We start from the raw sequence: 23,679 nt of genomic DNA, 5'->3' as shown, positions 1-23,679 counted from the left end.
ATCAATTAAGTTTGCCATTGTATATGGGTATAGCTTGTGACACCCCCAAACGATTACAGTGATCAAAGATCACTGTTCACAGATACCATAACAGATACAATAATAAAAACATCTGAAATGTTGGGAGAATTACCAAAGTGTGACACAGAAATGCAAAGTGAGCACATGCTGTTGGAAAACGGTGCCAATAAGCTTGCTCACAGCAAGATTGCCATAAACCTTCAATTTGTAAAAAAAAAAAAAAAAAAAAAATGGAATATACTTAAAGTACAATCAAATGAGGTATTCCTGAATTATTACTATCCTTAAAATGAGGAAATTCTACATACATAAAAGAATAAAATGCTATATTTTCAAATGCTATAAAAATTCAAGAGAACAGAATAACTCTTAAAAATTAAAACTATGGGCTGTGTGCAGTGGCTCTTGCCTGTAATCCCAGCAATTTGGAAGGCTAAAGCAGGAGTATCACTTGAACCCAGGAGTTCAAGATCAGCCTGGGCAACATGGCAAGACCCTGTCTCTAAAAAATAAAAAAAAAATTAGCCAGGCATAGTGGCACAGGCCTATAGTCCCATCTACACAGGAGGCTGTGGCAGGGGGATTGCTTGAGCCTGGGACATCAAGGCTGCAGTTTGAAGGGGTTCCTTACAAAGACCAAGTCGACAATAATTTGAGCATAAAAATACATGATATCATGGATTATAATCATTTAAGTAAAATAGAATTCCATGAGTCCATTCTGATTAAAAATGAATGAATGAGAGGAAAAGGAAAGCTTCTAATGTTGGGAGAATTTTTTTAAATTGCGATTTGGTAGTAGTCATAATGATAATCCAGTCATGAATAATAAGTGGATGCAAAATCTGGGGGGTAAACGCTTGATGAGAAACTACATGACATATTTGTTAACTTTATAGTGAAGAAACTACATAAAAGTGACTAAATATCACCAGTAATGGGGCAAATTGACATCATGTGACTTTTGATATGATGCACTGAAAAGAATGCAGCATTACTTCTAGAGTATTCCTGCCAAAAATGCATAAATCATGAGGATAAATCAGACAGCCCAAATTGGAGGATAATCTCAAAGTAACTGCCCTATACTCTTTTTTTTCTTTAATTTAATTACTATACTTTAAGTTCTGGGATACATGTGCAGAACATGCAGGTTTGTTACATAGGTATACACGTGCCATCGTGGTTTGCTGCATCCATCACCCCATTATCTACATTAGATATTTCTCCCAATGCTATCCCTCCCTAATCCCCTTATCCCCTGCTATCCTTCCCCTAGTCCCCTACCCAACCTGACATGCCCCAGTGTGTGATGTTCCCCTCCCTGTGTCCATGTGTTCTCATTGTTCAACTCCCACTTACGAGTGAGAACATGCAGTGCTTGCTTTTCTGTTCTTGTGTCAGTTTGCTGAGAATGATGGTTTCCAGCTTCATCCATGTCCCTGAAAAGGACATGAACTAAATCTTTATGGCTGCATAGTATTCCATGGTGTATATGGGACACATTTTCTTTATCCAGTCTATCATTGACGGGCATCTGGGTTGGTTCCAAGTCTTTGCTATTGTGAACAGTGATACAATAAACATACGTGTGCATGTGCCTTTATAAAAGAATGATTTATAACCTTTTGGGTACATACCCAGTAATGGGACTGCTGGGTCAAATGATATTTCTATTTCTAGATCCTTGAGAAATTGCTATTCTGTCTTCCACAATGGTTGAACTAATTTACATTCCCACCAACAGTGTACAAGTGTTCCTATTTCTCCACATCCTCTCCAGCATCTGCTGTCTCCTGATTTTTTAATGATCGCCATTCTAACTCATGTGAGATTGTATCTCAGTGTGGTTTTGATCTGCATTTCTCTAATGACCAGTGATGATGAACTTTTTTCCTTATGTTTGTTGGCTGCATAAACGTCTTTTTGAAAAGTGTCTGTTCATATCCTTTGCCCACATTGTGATAGGGTTTTTTTTTCTTATAAATTTGTTAAAGTTCTTTGAGGATTCTAATTATTAGCCCTTCGTCAGATGGGTAGATAGACTGCAAAAATTTTTTACCATTCTGTTGGTTGCCAGTTCACTGTAATGACAGTTTCTTTTGCTGTGCAGAAGCTCTTGAGTTTAATTGGATCCCATTTGTCTATTTTGGCTTTTGTTGCCATTGCTTTAGGTGTTTTAGTTATGAAATCCTTGCCCATGTCTATGTCCTGAATGGTATTGCCTAAGTTTTCTTCTAGGCTTTTTATGGTATTAGGTCTTATGTTTAAATCTTTACTCCATCTGGAGTTAATTTTTGCATAAGGTGTAAGGAAGGGATCCAGTTTCAGCTTTCTGCATATGGCTAGCCAGTTTTCCCAACACCATTTATTAAATAGGGAATCCTTTCCCTATTGCTTGTTTTCGTCAGGTTTGTCAAAGATCAGATGGCTGTAGATGTGTGGCATTGTTTCTGAGCCCACTATTCTGTTCCATTGGTCTAGCTATCTGTTTTGGCACCAGTACCATGCTGTTTTGATTACTGTAGCCTTGTAGTATAGTTTGAAGTCAGGTAGCATGATGCCTCCAGCTTTGTTTTTTATTTTTGCTTAGGATTGTCTTGGCTATGTGGGCTCTATTTTGGTTCCATATGAAGCTTAAGATGTTTTTTTTCCAATTCTGAGAAGAAAGTCAATGGTAGCTTGATGAGGACAGCATTGAATCTATAAGTTACTTTGAGCAGTAGGGTTATTTTCATTATATTGATTCTTCCTAACCATAAGCATGAAATGTTTTTCGATCTGTTTGTGTCCTCTCTTATTTCTTATTTATTTATTTATTTATTTAATTGCATTTTAGGTTTTGGGGTACATGTGAAGAACATGCAAAGCTGTTGCATAGGTACACACGTGGCAGTGTGATTTGCTGCCTTGCTCCCCATCACCTACATCTGGCCTTTCTCCCCTTGCTATCTCTCCCCAGCTCCCCACCCCCCACTGTCCCTCCCCTATGTCCCCCCAACTGACCCCAGTGTGTAGTGCTCCCCTCCCTGTGTCCATGTGTTCTCATTGTTCAACACCCGCCTATGAGTGAGAACATGCGGTGTTTGATCTTCTGCTCTTCTGTCAGTTTGCTGAGAATGATGGTTTCCAGGTTCATCCATGTCCCTACAAAGGACCCAAACTCATCGTTTTTGATGGCTGCATAATATTCCATGGTGTATATGTGCCACATTTTCCCTATCCAGTCTATCGTCGATTGGCATTTGGGTTGGTTCTAGGTCTTTGCTATTGTAAACAGTGCTGCAATGAACATTCGTGTGCACGTGTCCTTATAGTAGAACGATTTGTAATCCTTTGGATATATACCCAGTAAGGGATTGCTGGGTCAAATGGAATTTCTATTTCTAGGTCCTTGAGGAATCGCCACACTGTCTCCCACAATGGTTGAACTAATTTACACTCCCACCAACAGTGCAAAAGTGTTCCTATTTCTCCACATCCTCTCCAGCATCTGTTGCCTCCAGATTTTTTAATGATCGCCATTCTAACTGGCGTGAGATGGTATCTCAAGGTTGTTTTGATTTGCATTTCTCTGATGACCAGTGATGATGAGCATTTTTTCATATGTTTGTTGGCCTCATGTATGTCTTCTTTTGTAAAGTGTCTGTTCATATCCTTTGCCCACTTTTGAATGGGCTTGTTAGTTTTTTCCTTGTAAATCTGTTTTAGTTCTTTGTAAATTCTGGATATCAACCCTTTGTCAGATGGGTAAACTGAAAAAAAATTTTCCCATTCTGTTGGTTGCCGATTCACTCTAATGACTGTTTCTTTTGCTGTGCAGAAGCTGTGGAGTTTGATTAGGTCCCATTTGTCTATTTTGGCTTTTGTTGTCAATGCTTTTGGTGTTTTGGTCATGAAGTCCTTGCCTACACCTATGTCCTGAATGGTTTTGCCTAGATTTTCTTCTAGGGTTTTTATGGTGTTAGGTCTTATGTTTAAGTCTTTAATCCATCTGGAGTTAATTTTAGTGTAAGGTGTCAGGAATGGGTCCAGTTTCTGCTTTCTGCACATGGCTAGCCAGCTTTCCCGACACCATTTATTGAACAGGGAATCCTTTCCCCATTGCTTGTTTTTGTCTGGTTTGTCAAAGATCAGATGGTTGTAGATATGTTGTGTTGCCTCCGAGACCTCTGTTCTGTTCCATTGGTCTATATCTCTGTTTTGGTACCAGTACCATGCTGTTTTCATTACTGTAGCCCTGTAGTATAGTTTCAAGTCTGGTAGTGTGATGCCTCCCGCTTTGTTCTTTTTGCTTAGAATTGACTTGGCTATGTGGGCTCTCTTTTGGTTCCATATGAAGTTTAAGGTGGTTTTTTCCAGTTCTGAGAAGGTCATTGGTAGCTTGGTGGGGATAGCACTGAATCTGTAAATTACTCTGGGCAGTATGGCCATTTTCACGATATTGATTCTTCCTAACCATGAACATGGAATGTTTCTCCATCTGTTTGTGTCCTCTCTTATTTCATTGAGCAGTGGCTTGTAGTTCTCCTTGAAGAGGTCCTTTACGTTCCTTGTTAGTTGTATTCCTAGGTATTTTATTCTCTTTGTGGCAATTGTGAATGGAAGTTCATTCTTGATTTGGCTGTCTTTAAGTCTGTTATTGGTGTATAGGAATGCCTGTGAATTTTGCACATTGATTTTGTATCCTGAGACTTTGCTGAACTTGCTTATCAGTTTCAGGAGATTTGGGGCTGAGACGATGGGGTCTTCTAGATATACAATCATGTTGTCTGCAAATAGAGACAATTTGACTTCCTCCTTTCCTATTTGAATGCCCTTTATTTCTTTTTCTTGCCTGATTGCTCTGGCTAGAACTTCTAATACTATATTGAATAGGAGTGGTGAGAGAGGGCATCCTTGTCTGGTGCCACATTTCAAGGGGAATGCTTCCAGTTTTTGCCCATTCAGTATGATATTGGCTGTTGGTTTGTCATAAATAGCTTTTATTATTTTGAGATACGTTCCATCAATACCTACCTTATTGAGGGTTTTTAGCATAAAGGGCTGTTGAATTTTGTCAAAGGCCTTCTCTCCATCAATTGAGATAATCATGTGGTTTTTGTCTTTGGTTCTGTTTATGTGATGAATTACGTTTATAGACTTGCGTATGTTGAACCAGCCTTGCATCCCCGGGATGAAGCCTACTTGATCATGGTGGATAAGCTTTTTGATGTGCCGTTGCAATCGGCTTGCCAGTATTTTATTGAAGATTTTTGCATCTATTTTCATCATGGATATTGGCCTGAAGTTTTCTTTTCTTGTTGAGTCTCTGCCGGGTTTTGGAATCAGGATGATGTAGGTCTCATAAAATGATTTGGGAAGAATTCCCTCTTTTTGTATTGTTTGGAATAGTTTTAGAAGGAATGGTACCAGCTCCTCTTTGTATGTCTGGTAGAATTCAGCTGTGAACCCATCTGGACGTAGGCTTTTTTTGGGTGGTAAGCTCTTAATTGCTGCCTCAACTTCAGACCTTGTTATGGGTCTGTTCAGGGTTTCGGCTTCTTCCTGGTTTAGGCTTGGGAGGAGGCAGGTGTCCAGGAATTTATCCATTTCTTCCAGGTTTACTAGTTTATGTGCATAAAGTTGCTTTTAATAATCTCTGATGATGGTTTGAATTCCTGTGGAATCTGTGATGATATACCCTTTATTATTTTTTATTGCATCAATTTGGTTATTCTCTCTTTTCTTTTTTATTAATCTGGCTAGTTGTCTATTTTGTTGATCTTTTCAAAAAACCAGCTCCTGGATTTATTGATTTTTTTGAAGGGTTTTTTGTGTCTCTATCTCCTTCAGTTCTGCTTTGATCTTAGTTATTTCTTGTCTTCTGCTAGACTTTGAGTTTTTTTGATCTTGCTCCTCTAGCTCTTTCAGTTTTGACGATAGGGTGTCAATTTTTGATCTCTCCATGCTTCTCATGTGGGCACTTATTGCTATATATTTTCCTCTAGAGACTGCTTTAATTGTGTCCCAGAGATTCTGGTATGTTGTGTCTTCATTCTTGTTGGTTTCGAAGGACATCTTTATTTCTGTCTTCATTTCATTGTTTATCCAGTCAACATTCAAGAGCAAGTTGTTCAGTTTCCATGAAGCTGTGAAGTTCTGGGTTAGTTTTTGAATTCTGAGTTCTAACTTGATTACACTGTGGTCTGAGAGACTGTTTGTTATGATTTCCGTTCTTTTGCATTTGCTGAGGAGTGATTTACTCCCAATTATGTGGTCAATTTTAGAGTAGGTGTGATGTGGTGCTGAGAAGAATGTATATTCTGTGGATTTGGGGTGGAGAGTTCTGTAAATGTCTATTAGGTTTGCTTAGTCCAGGTCTGACTTCAAGTCCTGGATATCCTTGTTAATTTTCTGTCTGGTTGATCAGTCTAATAATGGCAATGGGGTGTTAAAGTCTCCCACTATTATTGTGTGGGAGTCTAAGTCTCTTTGTAAGTCATTAAGAACTTGCCTTGTGTATCTGGGTGCTCCTGTATTGGGTGTGTATATATTTAGGATCATTAGCTCTTCTTGTTGCATTGATCCTTTTACCATTATGTAATGTCCCTCTTTGTCTCTTATGATCTTTGTTGCTTTAAAGTCTAATTTATCAGAGATGAGAATTGCAACTCCTGCTTTTTTTGGCTCTCCATTTGCTTGGTAAATCTTCCTCCATCCGTTTATTTTGAGCCTTTGTGTATCCTTGCATGTGAGATGGGTTTCCTGGATACAGCACATCGATGGGTTTTGTCTTTTTATCCAATTTGCCAGTCTGTGTCTTTTGATTGGGGCATTTAGTCCATTTACATTTAGGGTTAATATTGTTATGTGCGAATTTGATAGTGCCATTTTGGTGCTAGCTGGCTGTTTTGCCCTTTAGTTGAGCTGGTACTTGTTGTTCCTTTATATGTGTAGAGCTTCTTTCAGGAGCTCTTGTAGAGCTGGCCTGGTTGTGATGAAATCTCTGAGTACTTGCATGTTCCCAAAGGATTTCATTTTTCCTTCACTTATGAAGCTTAGTTTGGCTGGATAGGAGATTCTGGGTTGAAAGTTCTTTTCTTTAAGGATGTTGAATATTGGCCCCCACTCTCTTCTGGCTTGTAGGGTTTCTGCTGAGAGATCTGCTGTGAGTCTGATGGGCTTCCCTTTGTGGGTAACCCGACCTTTCTCTCTGGCTGCCCTTAGTATTTTCTTCTTCATTTCAACCCTGGTGAATCTGACGATTATGTGCCTTGGGGTTGCTCTTCTTGACGAATATCTTTGTGGTGTTCTCTGTATTTCCTGGACTTGAATGTTTGCCTACCTTGCTAGGTTGGGGAAGTTTTCCTGGATAATATCCTGAAGAGTATTTTCCAGCTTGGATTCATTCTCTTCATCGCATTCAGGTACGCCTATCAAACGTAGATTAGGTCTTTTCACATAGTCCCACATTTCTTGGAGACTTTGTTCATTCCTTTTTACTCTGTTTTCTCCAGTCTTGCTTTCCCGTTTTATTTCATTGAGTTGATCTTCGACCTCTGATATCCTTTCTTCTGCTTGGTCAATTCGGCTGTTGATACTTGTGCATGCTTCGCCAAGTTCTCGTGTTGCGTTTTTCAGTTCCATCAATTCACTTATATTCCTTTCTATTTTGTCCATTCTCGTTAGCATTTCGTCATATCTTTTTTCAAGGTTCTTAGTTTCTTTGCATTTGGTTAGAACATGTTCTTTAAGTTCACAGGAGTTTCTTACTACCCACCTTCTGAAGTCTGATTCTGTCATTTCAACACACTCGTTCTCCCTCCAACCTTGTTCCCTTGCTGGTGAGAAGTTGTGATCCCTTGTAGGAGGAGAGGTGTTCTGGTTTCGGGTGTTTTCATCCTTTTTGTGCTGGTTTCTTCCCATCTTTAAGGATTTATCCACCTGTCGACTTTGTAGTTGCTGGCTTTCAGATTGGGTCTCAAATCTTTCAGATTGACATTCTGTTTGTTGATGATGAAGTTATTTCTGTTTCTTGGTTTTCCTTCTGACAGTCTGCCCCTCTGTAGGTCTGCTGACGTTCACTCCAGGCCCTGCTTGCCTGGGGTTCACCTGCAGCAGCTGCTGAACAGTAAGGGTTGTTACCAGTTTTCTTCTTCTGCTATCTTTGTCCCAGAAGGATATCCGCCAAGTGTCAGTCTGATCTCTCTTTTATGAGGTGTCTCTTTGGATATATAGGGGTCAGGGAGCTGCTTGAGGAGATGGTCTCTTCTTTACAGGAGTTCAAGTGGTGAGCTGTGAGCTCTGTTGTTCATTCAGAGCTGCTGGGCAGGTACGTTTAGGTCTGCTGCAGCAGAACTCATAAACTGCTTTTTGTTCCCAGGTGCTCTGTCCCAGGGATTTAGGGCTTTATTTATGAGTTTCCGTTATGCTGCTGCCTTCTTTTTTTTTTCCTTCAGACCTGCCCTGCCCAGCAAGGAGGCAGCCTAGTCACTGTCCGCCTGTAGAGGCTTTGCTGAGCTGGTGTGGGCTCCGCCCAGCTGCCGAGTGAACTTCCCTGCAGTCCTGTTTTTATGGGTGTAGTTAGAACTGCTTTGGAGATGGTGGCCCGCCTCTGTTGAGGTGGAGTCACTCTGCTGTGGCGGGTTGCCTGGCAACGGCAGGCTGCCTCAGCATTGGCTGACTACCTCCATCGTGACTGGCTGCCTCGGTAATGGCGGACGCCCCTCCCCCACAGAGCTGGACCGTCCCGGGTTCAGCTGCGCTTGCTGTGAAACTCTCAATCCAGAGTTTCTGGCTGCTGTTCTTTTGTGGGGGTGGGACCAGCCAAGCCTGATCGCCTGGCTCCCTGCCTCAGAGCCTTTTTTAAGTTGGTGTTCCAGTCGCCTGTTGAAGACGTGCCAGGGTCTGTTTGTTTTCCCCTGCAGCCACTCACTGCGCTGGCTGAAACAGTGGCACTGAGGTTTGTGGCTTTTTTTTTTTTTTTCCCCCTGGAATCTGCTGTCCTGGTTCCCTGCTCAGTCCCTTTTTTAAACACACGAATGTGCGACTTCCCATGGCTCCAATCGCCAGCCAAAAGGGCACCCAGACTGGTGTATTTTGTACGGAGAACCGCTGCTCCGGGGCACCGATAAAGCAGCCGCACGGGGCAAAGCAGTGACGCCGGCCGGCACAGCCACACTGGCCGAAACAGCCGCACTGGCGACCTGTGGAGCTCCTCCACCTGTGAATTTCCTAGTCTGTGGGCAATAAAAATGCAGCATCCACTCACCCTCTGCGCTTTCACTGGGAGCTGCAATCCTGAGCTGTTCCTAAACGGCCATCTTGTTCCAAGTCCCCTCTCTTATTTCTTTGAGCAGTGGTTTGTAGTTCTCCTTGAAGAGATCCTTCATGTCCTTTGTTAGTTGTATTCCTAGGTATTTTATTCTCTTTGTACAATTGTGAATGGGAGTTCACTCATAATTTGGCTCTCTGTCTGTTATCGGTGTATAGGAATGCTTGTGATTTTTGCACATGAATTTTGTATCCTGAGAATTTGCTGAAGTTACTTATCATCTTAAGGAGATTTTGGGCTGAGATGATGGAGTTGTCTAAATATACAATCATGTAATCTGCAAATACAGACAATTTGACTTCCTCTTTCCCTAACTGAATACGCTTTAATTCTTTTTCTTGCCTGACTGACCTGGTCAGAACTTCAATACTATGTTGAATAGGAGTGGTGAGAGAGGACATCCTTGTCTTGTGGCAGTTTTCTAAGGTTTCTTCCAGTTTTTGCCCACCCTGTACTCTTTAAAATAAATGTCACAACCATGAAAGACAAGAAAGAATTTCAAGGAATTGTTCCAGATTAAAGGAGACAAAGAAAGATGACAATTAAATTCAACACGTAATCCTGAATAGAGGACATTATTGTGATAATCACCAAAATTGTAATGGGGTTTGTCAATTATGCTAATACTGGATCAATGTTATAATAATTTCTTGATTTTAATATTCAAACTATAGTTACATAGGACAGTATCCACTTGTTTTGAGAAAATACAGAAGTTTTAAAGATAATGGGTCATTATGTCTTCAACTTTTTTCAAATGGTTCAGAAATATGAATGGAACCTAGGTAATCTGTGGAAGGAAGTATGGAAACTCTGTATAGTATTTCTGTAACTTCGATGAAAATTTAAAATTATTTCAAAATAAAATTTCTAAAACTGCTTCACAGTATTCTGTTACTTCAGGTAGACAATAATTTATTAGTTAATGGTTTTTTAATCTGCCTGTTCAATCAGTTCCAAATTCACCTCTAAATCCCAATGCTCTACTCTATCTGTAAGGAGTCATTACATCTATTTTAAAATACGTACTTCTTCCCCTTTACATATGCCAGAAGCTACATGAGGCCCCAAGGAAAACGAGGGGGTGATAACAAAAGAGAAATAACTCCGTCCATTTCATTGGTTAACCTTACAATTTATTAGAATAGGGAATGAATACATTAAAAACTACCACCATTCTCTGTTAAATATAGTTATCCTATAGAAATTAACTTGCACCATGTCTACAATTATATTGCCTTATTGTAAAAATAAAGTTACAGTCATCTCTCAGTATCTGACAGGGACTGACTCCAGGACACTGGCCCTGTCTCATACCAAAATTTTGAGATGATCAAGCCCCTTGACATACTCTGCCTAAATGGTGTGGTATTTGCATATAACCTACACAATTTGAAATATTTAAATAATCTCTAGATTACTTATCATACATAATACAGTATAAATGCTGTGCTAATATTTGTTACATTGTTTTTAAAATTTGTTTTTTATTGTTGTATTGGTATTTATTTTTTAATATTTTAAATCCATAGTTGGTTGAATCTACCAATGCAAGAACCCACAGAGAGCCAACTGTACTTTGAAATGCCTTCTTTCTTAAAAGTTATATAGTGTCTTCTTTTCTCTTTTTTTTTTTAAGAGACGAAGTCTTGCCATGTCACTCAGGCAGAAGTGTAGTGGCTGTTCACAGGTGCAGTCATAGCACTCTATACCCTCAAACTACTGGGCTCAAGCAATCCTACTGCCTCAGCTTCCCACATAGCAGGGACTACAGGAACATGCCACTGTGCCCAGTGCTGTTCTCTTAATCAGCATTTTCTACTCACTAACTCAATACTCCTCGCTCAACAGTCCTTTTGAATTTATTAGATCCAGACCAGAGTTACTACAAGTTTCCTTAGCAATGAATCAGCAACTAACCATCTTTGTATTGTACCTACCATTGCTCTGTCATCTCAAAGATTATTACTATTCTTTACCACTCTGAAATTCTTTAAACTCATTTAAAAAATCTAATTCCAATAGGCTTCTAATTCTCCATCAGATCATTCTTCTTGATAAAGAATATCTAAACCAAACAAGACCTCAGTAGTTCTGCCTTTCTTTATGAAGTTCTTATTTAAAAAAATTTTTTAAATCCTTTTTGTGTTGATCTTGGCATGCTCCAAAAGGGCATCATTCTTCATATGTTGCTTACCCTTGATAATATGTCCTTCCTTCTAATGCCCGTTTAGCCACTGAGCCAAGAGGGCTATCTAACCAGTAAAACCGAGTTGTTGTTGTTGTTGTTGTTTTTAAGACAACTCTTTCCTTCCCATTGAGATCATTAGAGAGGTTTCCTTTTGGTCTAACTATCTTTTAGATGTTATTGTTTGCTCTATAAGTCTCTCATTCTGAAAGTCACAATCATATTTATAGTCTCTGGTTAGGAATTACACATATCTTTGTTCTGGCCAAATCTACTTTCTTGAAGTCCACAGAATGTATCTGTTAAGTCCCAGCACTCTCCTTACTTCCTCTTCCACTAGCTATTAATTACTAGCCACAACTCAGAGCAGAAAATCTGCTTCCAGCAACCACTCAGACATCTGAAGTCCCCAATCAATGTTATACTTTTATCTCTGCAGATTTTATAAACTGAATTAGCTAGGCGTATCTTCCAAACTGTCCTGCAGGTCCCTTATATACTACCAGAACAATGACTTCTTTTCATTTAAGTTTTATTACTCCTCAAATCACTCTACTATTGTAGACAGCCCTCAGGGTTGCACATTTTTATAAATACTATGTTCTTTCTTGTCCTTGTCCCCTTTGATAGGGCCATTTCTTTTTAATAAAGTATGTGATCTGTTGCTAATATTCGAAACACAAAATCCACCTAATTTTATGGATCACATTTAGAGTCACAATCTGTGTTCTTTCAGAACTCTTCTACCTTTATACACCTTAAGAAAAATGAATGTGACAAGGTAATATATAGAGAGCAAATGAGAGGTAATACAACCGAAAATCACAGTATCTAGAATTACTGAAAAGAACTTCTTTTTTGTTATTTGGCTTTTTTTAAAACTCAAGAAGGCCTTATGGAAAAGAATAAGATTCATAATAAATATTGTATACCAATTATGAAAAAATTAGAAGTTTATTCTGAGTAAATTATCTTAAAATTATGTGATCTCCTCCAACATGTGATGAAATCATCCACTGAAAAGTAAAACTTAAAAAAAAAGTGCAGGTATAAGCCAAAATACAAAGTAACTAATCATGGGTACTCTGACATATGCCTGTAGAAACCATTGCCAGAAAACAAAGGCTCCTGTAAAGTCTTAAAAAATCACAGGGATAGTATAAAACCTGGAAAACTAGTGACACTCATTATTGAATACAAAGCCTAGTCATTATGACTATCACACCAGCTTTTAAAACTAACGGCGGTTCAGCCAGATATTGATTGGTTCAGCCAGATATTGATAACCCAGTCAATAATTTCGTAACAAATGCCAGAGTGATTTGCAGAGGTTTCCTGTAATTGTTTTTACTTTCTTGCTTTCCTAAAATGAGAATATGGTATGCAAAAATTTTTGAATTATAAGTTGCTTAAACATAAAATAACATTTTTCTAGTAAACTGTCTTAAAAGGAAAACTGTCATTATGTTGAATCAATTTTATAGGGCAATCAGTTAATTCAAGTAAACACAATAACTATCAATAGTCCTGTTTATTGTGAGTAGAGACTTTCCCATTTACCATTTCTCTCCCCAGGACAAATTAAAGTAGTTCTTACCTAATTCATAGAGATGCCCATCTACATGAACTAACGCAATAAAATGAAGGTCTACTTTTTCATCTATACTTGGTGCCTGGAATAGGAGGGAAAAAATATGTATTATATACATTAGTAGTCAAACAAATCAGTCATGTATATATAAACACATACAAATAACATCAAATTATATAAAAGAACATTTATCCAATATAATGCAAGGCTTAATGTGTGATATAATGGACAAAGAGTGACCACCCCTATGTCTGTGACAATATGCTCATTCAACAGCAAAGAAACAGTGACTAAAAGCACAACTTTCTTAATCTCTGCTATCTAAAAACCAAAAATTGTGTTCACCTTAGAAGCCTCAGCACTCAGCACAATGCCTGATATATAGAATATGCAAAATACATACTTATTGAATGAAATGAATACATAAACTGATTTGTATGATTTTTAAAATTTGAAATAAGAAAGTTAAAATTTTTTATGCATAACATCTTTTTTTTTTTTTTTTTGAGACGGAGTTTCGCTCGTTACCCAGGCTGGAGTGCAATGGCACAATCTCGGCTCACCGCAACATCCGCCTCCTGGGTTCAAGCAATTCTCCTGCCTCAGCCTCCCGAGTAGCTGGGACTACAGGCGAGTGCCACCATGCCCAGCTAATTTTTGTATTTTTAGTAGAGACGGGGTTTCACCATGTTGACCAGGATGGTCTCGATCTCTTGACCTCGTGATCCACCCGCCTCGGCCTCCCAAAGTGCTTGTATTATAGGCGTGAGCCACCGTGCCCGGCCCATAACATCTTAAAGAAACTCTTTTCCAGTTAAATTTTAAGACATCAAAAGAGCTGTTTCCTTAATGGCCTGAACTTGTTAATCTTATGTTATGAACAGTGCAGTGCAAACAGTCTTTGAGTAAAATAAGCATTTTAACTAACGGAATTTTAAAAGTTTCAAAATGAATATATGCAGGAAAATAGTCTAGATGATTAAAAGGGAAAAAAGATAAGAACAAATTAAAGTACAATTCACAGTAGCCTATGATTTTTCTCTTGCTTTGACAGTTAATAAATAATTTGAAATTAAAACTACATATACGTTTCTTTAGCATACCAATCAATTTGTATGAGCAGTATCTACATTTCTAAGACATTCAGATGACATGTGGAAAGTCAATACACTGATTAACTGGCACTTTCTATGATATATAGTAACTAGCCAGCTAATATTAGTAAGTGTTAGCTATACATCAAATCTAAATGGTTGGAAATGAAATACAATAACTGTTAAAAATGCAAGTAGAACACAAATTTTAAAGGAAAAGTTTTCCAGAGGCATAAATCAAATTATTTCTCAGATTACTTAATATCCTTTCAGTAACAGATAGTATCTTAACTAAAAAAATTACATTCTTTTTATCAAGTAACTATATATTTTCAAGCAGTTGTAATATGAAGTTTCGTGATGCAGATATTGAAAGGTACAGAATAAACATTACTGTCTTGGATTTACAGAATGTTTCTAAAACATTTATATATACAGTGTCTCACCTAATCTCACATTATTCTTCAGAGATCATTGCCCTCAAATGATGAATGGAAGAAATTCAACATAAACTGATGTAGCAAGCCAGCTCTTTCTAACTTCACTCTAGAACTACAGAATGCCACAGGTGGTAGCAATCAGGGTTATCTAGTTTTACTGTTGCTCCAATACTGGACTTTTCTCTACCACAGCCTCATCTTGTGGTAACCCATCTAATGCCAGAGACTCCTCCACTAGGTTTTGAGGCAGTCCATTCCATTGTTAGAGAGTTTTGTTTGAATTTTCCCTCATACTGAGGCTAAGATATGTCTCCTTGTATTTTCTAGCATCTTAGGAAAAAAATCTAATCCCTCCTGAACATATTTCTTCAAATATGTGAAGACAGAGTGATAAAGAGTTTCCCTTACTTTCCTGGACAGGGAATAAAAAAAGTTTAGTGGCCACTCAGTCTAATATCTCTATTTTAGATTAGAATCAAATTTTTCAAGGCTAAACCTAGGTAATTATACAAACTATAATTTCAATTCTATAACAAAAAGGCTATAATGAATTATTTATTCAACTAGGAAAGGGTCTTGTTTTACTCATTTTAAGACAACTTTCCAATAGGATATGAAGTAATTCTAAATGTTTTGAAATGTTTTGAACTCTATGCTTTTATAAACTATTAGTTACCTTAGCACCATCTCTTCTTAAAAATTACACATCGAATAACTTCCATTTTTCATATTGTGCCAGTAAATACAATCATGCTAGAGGTAAAAGTCATACAACTGGAGTCACAGAACTGAATATGGACCCAATCCCTGTAAGCCTCTTTCTTATCAATCTTGAGGTTTAAATGAGCTGCATGAAAGTACTTAGCAAACTGTTAAGTGTTATATAAGCCTTATGTATACTCCAATAATACTACATTATCACAAATGTAAGCAATTACCAAATGTAGTGACTCAAAATTGTGCATCATTTTACCTTTAATCTAAAAGTATATGCTAAAAATACAAAACTCTAAAGAGGGTATGAAAAGCCTTCAAACTATTATAAAAGATAAGCAAAGCTCAAAACTTCTAAGCCTTCCACAAAACCTCAGTACCTGTGATAAGTTTTTTCTTTGGTCAGCTTCAATTAGTCTCAGAGTCTCAAAATCTGTAATTACTTAATTTGTAATATTTTCCTTCATATACATGTATATGAAGAAAATATGTAATATAAATCTCCCTAATTTATATACATATATCCCTCCTGAACATAGGGAGATATGTATATATGAGTGTGTATATATATATATATTTTTAATATATAATAAATTAGGGAGATATACACACACACACACACACACACACACACACACACATATATATAATTTAGAATGCAACACTTCTTAGTTAACCCAAGGAATTAAACTCATAGAATTTTAACTTACGGAATGAGTTAAACACAAAGTTTAACTCAAAGAGTCAAAAAGTGCTAAAAACAATCAATTCGATATAAATTAGTCAAATACTAAATATAAACTTCACATTAAAATATACATTAAATTTAATGTATAATTGTATAGCACTTAATATATATATACCAGGCACTGTTCTAAATGTTTTATATATATCAAATAATTAATCATCATACTGGTTGAGCATCCAAATCCAAAAATCTGAAATCTGAAATGCTCTAAAATCCCAAACTTTCTGAGTACTAACAGGATATTCAAAGGAAATGCTGATTGCAGCATTATGGATTTCAATTTTTCTGGCTTGAGATACTCAACCAGGTAAATACAATATAAATAATCCAACCAAATTCCAAAACACTTTTCATCCCAAGTATTTTGGATAAGAGATACTCAATCTATATATAAACCCAATAAGGTATATAATATGATTATACCCATCTTACTCTCAAGAAAACTCTTCTGTAAGCATTATGAAACATGCTCTAGGTCATGCAGCTAGTAAGTGATGGAATCTGGATTCAAACCCAGGCAGTGTACGCCTAGAATCCATGTTCTTAACTACTATACTATAAAAATATTTAAAGCCACAAGGCAATGGAATTAATATGGAGCTAAGATCAACATTATATGAAAGCATATAAAAGAGGAAATGACAAATTTTATATGTTCATTTATATTTGGAACATTTTTAAGTAGAAAAGAAATAATTCATATTAGAATTGGATCAATTGTGCTCATGTCAGAATTTACACCTTTAGGAGTCTACCCTGGTCATCTAATTCACTTTGTATCTCTCATTGTGCCAAACAGTATATGGCACAGTAGAGAAGCAACAAATATCAAATGGATGAATGACTAAAAATGAAGAATGCCATGACCCAATGAGGACAATGAAATAGAGAGAAAGAGAGACACCAGTTTGTTGATACTTAGCACAAATGGAAAGGTATCTGATGACTATACTGATATTTGGAGGAAGCAAATATTTAAGGAAAGATTCCACTTCATAGTTTGAGTACTGCACTAGAAGGGTAAATAAGGGGAAGGAAAGAATGCTTGGCATTGACTTTTAATTGTTCTTAAGCATTAAATGTGCGTATAATCAGTCTTCCTCCTCTGGCTTCAAAAGCCACAATGATTTATAGAAATGTCAAGTTTCTTACAAATGTATGGCACACACCAAACCTTTTAGATATTGCATTTCTAGGGAGGCTCTACCAAACCACAGTCATTGCCTTTAATAGTCTAAAACATCAGAAAGACAAGAGCTGTAGTTGCTTAATTCTGTCGTGTATCTCAATTATGAGAATTACTAGAATGCCATCATCAGCCTCAATATTTAAGATAATTAGCAAGATTATAAGAAAAATGCATTTTTAATAGTTTGCAGATATCATTAGGCTATAAAAGAGAAATCATAAATTTGTGGGAAGCCTACATCGATACACATGGAGAAAATCTTCATTTCCTATTTGGAAAAGATCTTTAGAAACTGAATAGGCAGAAAAGATCATATCAAGATTAAACCAAGTACCTGAGCCACCTCAGGGAATAAAATAATAGCTTAGATGAAACACCCTACACCATGAAGGATTTAGATTGAGGATAGAGTAAGTAAAGTAACCCCAGAGCATGGCAAGAGACTAAAGTCATGCTCAGAAACGTTAAAAATAATAAAGTAATAGACAGAAAAGAACTCAGAAGGTATGCAACATTTGTTGACATTAGTCAACTAAATGAATTCAGTAAGCTGAAAGGTAAGAGAACACATACTCACTTTAACAATTAACCAGACTTAAACATTATCATGAATGTGGATCAGTACTCATCAAAAGGCAGGTGCCGTTATGTTGGCAGGATATGGAGTGGAAAGATGGATGTTCCGAGGCACTGGCGAAAGTCAAGCTAGACTGCAAAGCATAGAGGTATGCTTGCAATCTTATTGGGGGAGAGAAAGCTAATGGTTGAGTGAACCAAGAGAAAAGCACTCTGCAAGACTGAAGTTGTTTGAGAGAGAGAAAAAAAATGAATAGCCCTTGTCACTGGAAGAAGAGATGGAAGATTGACTAAACTTACAACAGAATGGAGACCCAAAGATGGTAGGCGTAAGAAGGGTCGCCAGCGACGAAGACGGAGAGATGGACTGGTAGCCTTTGCAGGGCCTACATGGTTACGTTTGACCCAGGGCAGGGATGCATGGTGACACAATGATGAGGCCTTCGTTCTGCAGTGGCTAGAATGAGGCTGTGATGAGGATGGCGAGGAGGACTACATAATTAAAAAAGAAAATACTTTACTTAGACCACGTTACCGGGTGATTATTGTTTTTAAAAGCAACGTATGGTCATGCTTGTAATTCATATGGTCTACTATTTTTAATAACCATAATCTAGCAAAGAATCATATATGAATATTGGTTCAAAGCCAGTAAAGTGGAAATATATAACCAAGTATCAGCTTATATGCCATAGTTCTATGTGTACATTAAAAATATTCACATATCCTTGTTTGCATAGCAGAGACTCTTTAAAATTAATACTTAAAAGCCACTAAAATTATTACATCAAATTGTTTTTAAAAACTAATACACACACAAAAAAACCATGTAACACATATAAAATGCACAAAGAATAATGGGTAGAAGAAAACTGTATGGTGTTAGGCATTGGGAAAAAGAATTCTCTAAAAGGAATAAGCTCCAAGGAGGAAAACAAAACAAAACTATAAATAAGAATAAAATTAATCCCTCCAAAGATGACAACCTGAATAAACTATCCTCCTACTTAGGCTGACAAGTTACATGGAAAATATCACGGCCTCTTAACTATCTTTTAGGAAACAATGTCATTAATTAAAATATGCATCTTTTTTTATGGCAGGTGTTTTCAAGGACTTGACATATATCGGTTAATTGAACCTCCCAGTAACTCACAGGCACCACTATTCCTGTTCTACAAATGAGGAATCAGAGCACAAATGGGTTAAGTAACATAAACAAGGCCACACAGGTAACAGAACTGGGATTCAAACCCAGAAAATCAGATTCTAGAGTCCAATGATCTTAATCACTATGGTGTATAGTCAAAGTGATCAAGAAAAATATGGTAATGCAAAGACAGGCCAGATACTGATAAGGAGAGGAGTAATTCTGGTAAGATTAGGTATTTGGGGAGTCACCTTTTCAAACACTATTGTACCACAAAAAGCAAATCTAGCCAAGAGTTTTCTATGAAGTACACAAGGGTATGATAACATAATAGTAGTAATCCAAATGACTTCATAATTGTCACATTCAATTAATAACACCAGTATATAAAATAAAAAATTTAATTTGAGGGAGTATGACAAAATTACAATCACTATAATCAAAGTGAGAAGAAATAAAAAGAATGGTAATATAAATCCTTGCTCAGAGATAAAGGTTTTGCTAATAACTATAACAACCATAATAGATTTCTCTTTAGGAAAATGAGGAATTTTACTTTCCCAATGACTTCTAAAACTCTTTTCTACTCTGAAACTCCTCTAATCTTGCTTAGTACCTTCAATCTAAAGAAACAATATACAAGCCTTAAAAAAAGCTATCATTTTGGTGGGGGGGTTAAAAAATACGTTTGAACATTTTAGCTGCTCACAATAAGAATCAGTCAATCAAAAACACATAAATGAATTCCATACTTGGTTCTATATGGGAACAAAAGTTTATATGATGGTATCTGCTCTCACAGACATAGTTTAATCAGAAATTCATCACATTCAGTCTGATTATATTCATATAACAGGAAAGAAGGAAGGAGAGAATAGGGGCAGAAAGGGGAAACAAACAAAAGGGGGAAAGAAACGGTGTAAAAGAAGAGACAGAAGGAAAGGTGACTAGCAAATATTGGAGAAAAAAAATTTCTAAGAATCTAGAGAGGGAATTATTACTAAACCAGAGTTGTACACTGACAAGAATGTATAAGGTTAGAATGGGTGAAATAGGAAAATATTCTTGGCAAAGATTAAGTGAGAAAAAGAACAGAAATAGAAATAAGGAAAACGTGTTCAGGAGAGTAGACTGTCAGGTCTGAAATTTGAGCTTTATCTTTCATTTTAATAAGTTAGCCTCTTTCATTTGGCAAAAGGCATGAGATGCCTGGGTCAGAGAAAAAAAATTTATTACTCATAGCACAGCAAGGAACATGATCATCAATACGTTTGTGCCAATTCACATGAGAGCAACAGACAGAGCTAGGGTGGATGGTTGCACAAGGGTAGGCTGCGTTACAGGAGAGAAATACTGAGTTTGGGGAAAACCACTGGTTTACAGCGAGCAGTAAGCTAACAGGTTCTTTGTGCCAGAGGCAAAGACATTACCTCATCCCTTAAGATTGCTTACTCCAAACACACCTGTAAGAAGTGTGATTTCCAACTTCAAGTATGACGGCCCTCTTCTTTTGTCATTTTTGAAGAATCTTTTTGAAAACTTTTTTTAAAAAAATAATTTCAAATTTACAAAGAGTAACAAAAACAAGCACAATACAAGAAACACTCAGATTTGACTATGACCTTCTACCTTCATTTACTTTATCATCTGCACTTACACTCTTTTCCCCTTTCTTTTCTCTTTTCCTCTTTCTTTTCTCTTTTCCTCTTTCTATATAACCTTTTTTCCTGAATCATTTGAGGATAACTTATATACATCATAGCACTTTAATCCTAAAGTCTGCAGTGTTTTCTAGGACTAAGGGAATTATCTTACATTAATATCAGCGCAGTTATCGTCCTCAAAATTTTATATTGATATAATACTTTTGCCTAATCTCCTATCATATTTTAATTTTGCCAGTTATCTAGTTATGAAATTTATAGCATTTTCCCCCAGGGTCTCATCTAAGTACAGGTATTAAACTTATTCATCATGTCTCCTTAGTATCTTTTAACCTGGAACCTTTCTAAACAGTCTTTGTCTTTTATAGTTTAAATAACCCTTCCCTATTTTTTTATAAATCATTTTCTATTTAAAATGTTATGCTCTCTGTGACTAGAGACTGCTTTACTTTTTCCTTTTTAAACTATATTCCCTTTATTTCTTTTACTTGCCCTACTATATTGGCTAGGACCTCTACTACAGTACTGCATTTCATTGACTTACTTCTGCTTTTATCTTTGTTATTTCTACCTTCTACTCACTTTGGATTTAATTGGTTGTTATTTTGCGACCTTAAGGTAAAAACTTAGATTTCCAACTTGAAGCCATTTTCCTTTTCTACTGTAAGCATGTAATACTACAGTTTCCCTCTAACTCCTGTTTTATTTTGGTTTTTTCTACTATAAGCATTTAATGCTATAGAGTTCTCTCCAACCCCTGCATTAGCTGTATCCTGTCAATTTTGGTATATTTCTTTTCGATCAATTCAACATGTTTTCTAATTTCTCTTGGGAATTCTTCTTTGATCTCTGAGTTATTTAGAAGTGTGCTATTTAATATCTAAATATTTGGGGTATATTCCAGATATTTTTCTGTTGTCGATTTGTAGTTTAACTCCACTATGGTTAGAAAACATTCTTTGCATAATTAAAAAAAAAATTTTAAGGTTGACTTTCTAATCCAGAATATGATCTATCCTGTAACTATCCCATGTGCCTTAAGAAGACTATATTCTAACTGTTGTGTTCCCAATTGATGAAGTGTTCCACAAATATCAAAAGGGTCAAGTTGTTTTGACAATGTTGTTCAAATTTTCAATTTTTTACTTTCTGTGTCTATTTGTTTTATTGATTCCTGAGTGTTGACATCTCCAACTATAATTGTGAATTTGTCTATTTCTCTCTTCAGTTCTAACAGTGTTTGCCTCATATATTTAGAAGCTCTAATTGTTAGCTGCATACAGGTACTTTCTGTTATGTGTGTGCTACGTCTTCTTGGTGAGGTAACCTCTGTATCATTATGTAACATCCTTCTTCATCACTGGTACTATTCCTTGTTCTGAAGTCTACTTCACTTCATGTCAGTATAACTACTCCAGCTTTTTTTTGATTAGTGTTTGCATTGTTTATCTTTTCCCATCTTTTTGATTGTTATCTTCTTAGGTTTTTTAAAAGTGCCTTTCTTATAAACAGCATATAATTGTGTCTTGCTTTTTTACTAAACTGACCTTTCTTTCAGGTTGAGGGTTGATAGACATTTGAATCTTCTTCATGCGATGTTTGATGTGGCTAAATTTAAATCTACATTGTCAGTTCTCTATTTTTTCCATCTGCTTTGTTACTTTTCTGCTTTTTGCATAATTTTTATTATTCTATTTATCTGTACTATGGACTTCTTATTTATACTTTTTAAGTTTTTCAGTAACTGCCCTAGGATTTACAAGATATATCTTTAGTCACAGGATACCTTCAAATAGTATTACACCACTACATACGTAGTATAAGAACCTCACAACAGCATTATCCCAATTTCTCCCTCCCTTCCTTTGTGCTACTGTTTTATTTTTATATGTTATAAATTTATAGTACATAGTTGCTATTTTTGATTCGGTAATCCTAATCATCTTTCAAAGAAATTGAAAATAAGAACAAAATTTATTTTACATTTACTTTCATTTGTTCCATTTTCAATGCTTCCCAAATATTTGAATAGCTGTAAGTTTCTGTCTGGCATTGTCCTACTTCAGCATAATAAAATTCCTTTTATATTTCTTATAGTGCAAGTAAGCTGCTATGAGCTCTCTCAGTTTTTGTCTCAAAGTTTTTATTTTTAAAAGATATTTCTGTTCCATTGAATTCTTAGCATTCTAAATATATCATTCCATGTGTTCTGGCTTGCATAACTTCTAGTAAGGAGTCTGCTATAATTCTTATGATTTCTTAGCATCTACTCTGTCTTTTTCATGTGGCTACCTTGAACATTTTGCGTTTATCTTTGTTCTTCAGCAACGTTTTCTTTGAACTTTAATGTGTCTCAGTGGGTAGGTGTTTGTTTGTTGGAGGATAAGGGTGTTTATCCTTTCTAGTGTCTCTGGGATTCCTGAAGCTGTGGTTTGATGTCTTTAATAATTGGCCATTACCCTTCAAATACTTTTGTCTCAAGGCCCCACCCCTCACTCACTTCCATCCCCATCATATCTTTCCATCTCGCTTCTCCTTTCGGGATTCCACTTTCACATACTACATCACTTGAAATTGCCCCCACAGCTTTTGGATGAACTGTTTGTTTTGTGTGGTTTTTTGCCCCCTTTTCCACTATTTTTCCCTTTGTGGGTAAGTTTGGGTTATTTACAGTGATTTATCCTCACAGTCACTGATTCTTTTCTCAATTTGTTGAGTCTACTGGTAAATCTGTTAATGGCATTCCTCATCTCCAGTACTGTGTTTTTCATTACTTGCATTTCCATTTGATTCTTTCTTATGTTACTAGTTTCCAATTCTGCTGATATTACCCATGTGATAAAACATGTTTTCCATCTTTCCACGTCTTTAATATATTTTAAATTCCCTGTCTGATACTTTGACATCTATATCATATCTGAATCTAGTTCTGTTAAATGCTTTTTCTCTTGACAGTATGTTGATGTTTATCCTGTTCCCTTATTGTCT

The 23,679-nt window shown here is 36.5% G+C and overlaps 1 protein-coding gene across 4 annotated transcripts in view; it reads right to left on the bottom strand.

Moving 5' to 3' along the window:
• The window catches only part of UCHL3 (ubiquitin C-terminal hydrolase L3), a 61,721-nt gene that overhangs the window by 5,910 nt on the left and 32,132 nt on the right, over window positions 1-23,679 (bottom strand). For 3 of the 4 annotated variants that reach the window (XM_032277398.1, XM_032277399.1, XM_032277397.1), the window contains exon 7: window positions 13,123-13,198. In XM_032277398.1, coding sequence (XP_032133289.1) covers window positions 13,123-13,198 — 76 coding nt within the window. Of the gene's footprint in view, window positions 1-13,122; window positions 13,199-16,220; window positions 18,370-23,679 lie in introns of those variants that run through there. The other variant, XM_032277396.1, reaches the window with a different exon arrangement.

Source organism: Sapajus apella, unplaced genomic scaffold (assembly GCF_009761245.1).
Source record: "Sapajus apella isolate SASKATOON/1434 unplaced genomic scaffold, GSC_monkey_1.0 scaffold9, whole genome shotgun sequence".
NCBI classification, from domain to species: Eukaryota; Metazoa; Chordata; class Mammalia; order Primates; family Cebidae; genus Sapajus; species Sapajus apella.
Note: the sequence above shows the minus strand (reverse complement) of the source record. Positions and strands in the feature narration are given on the sequence as shown.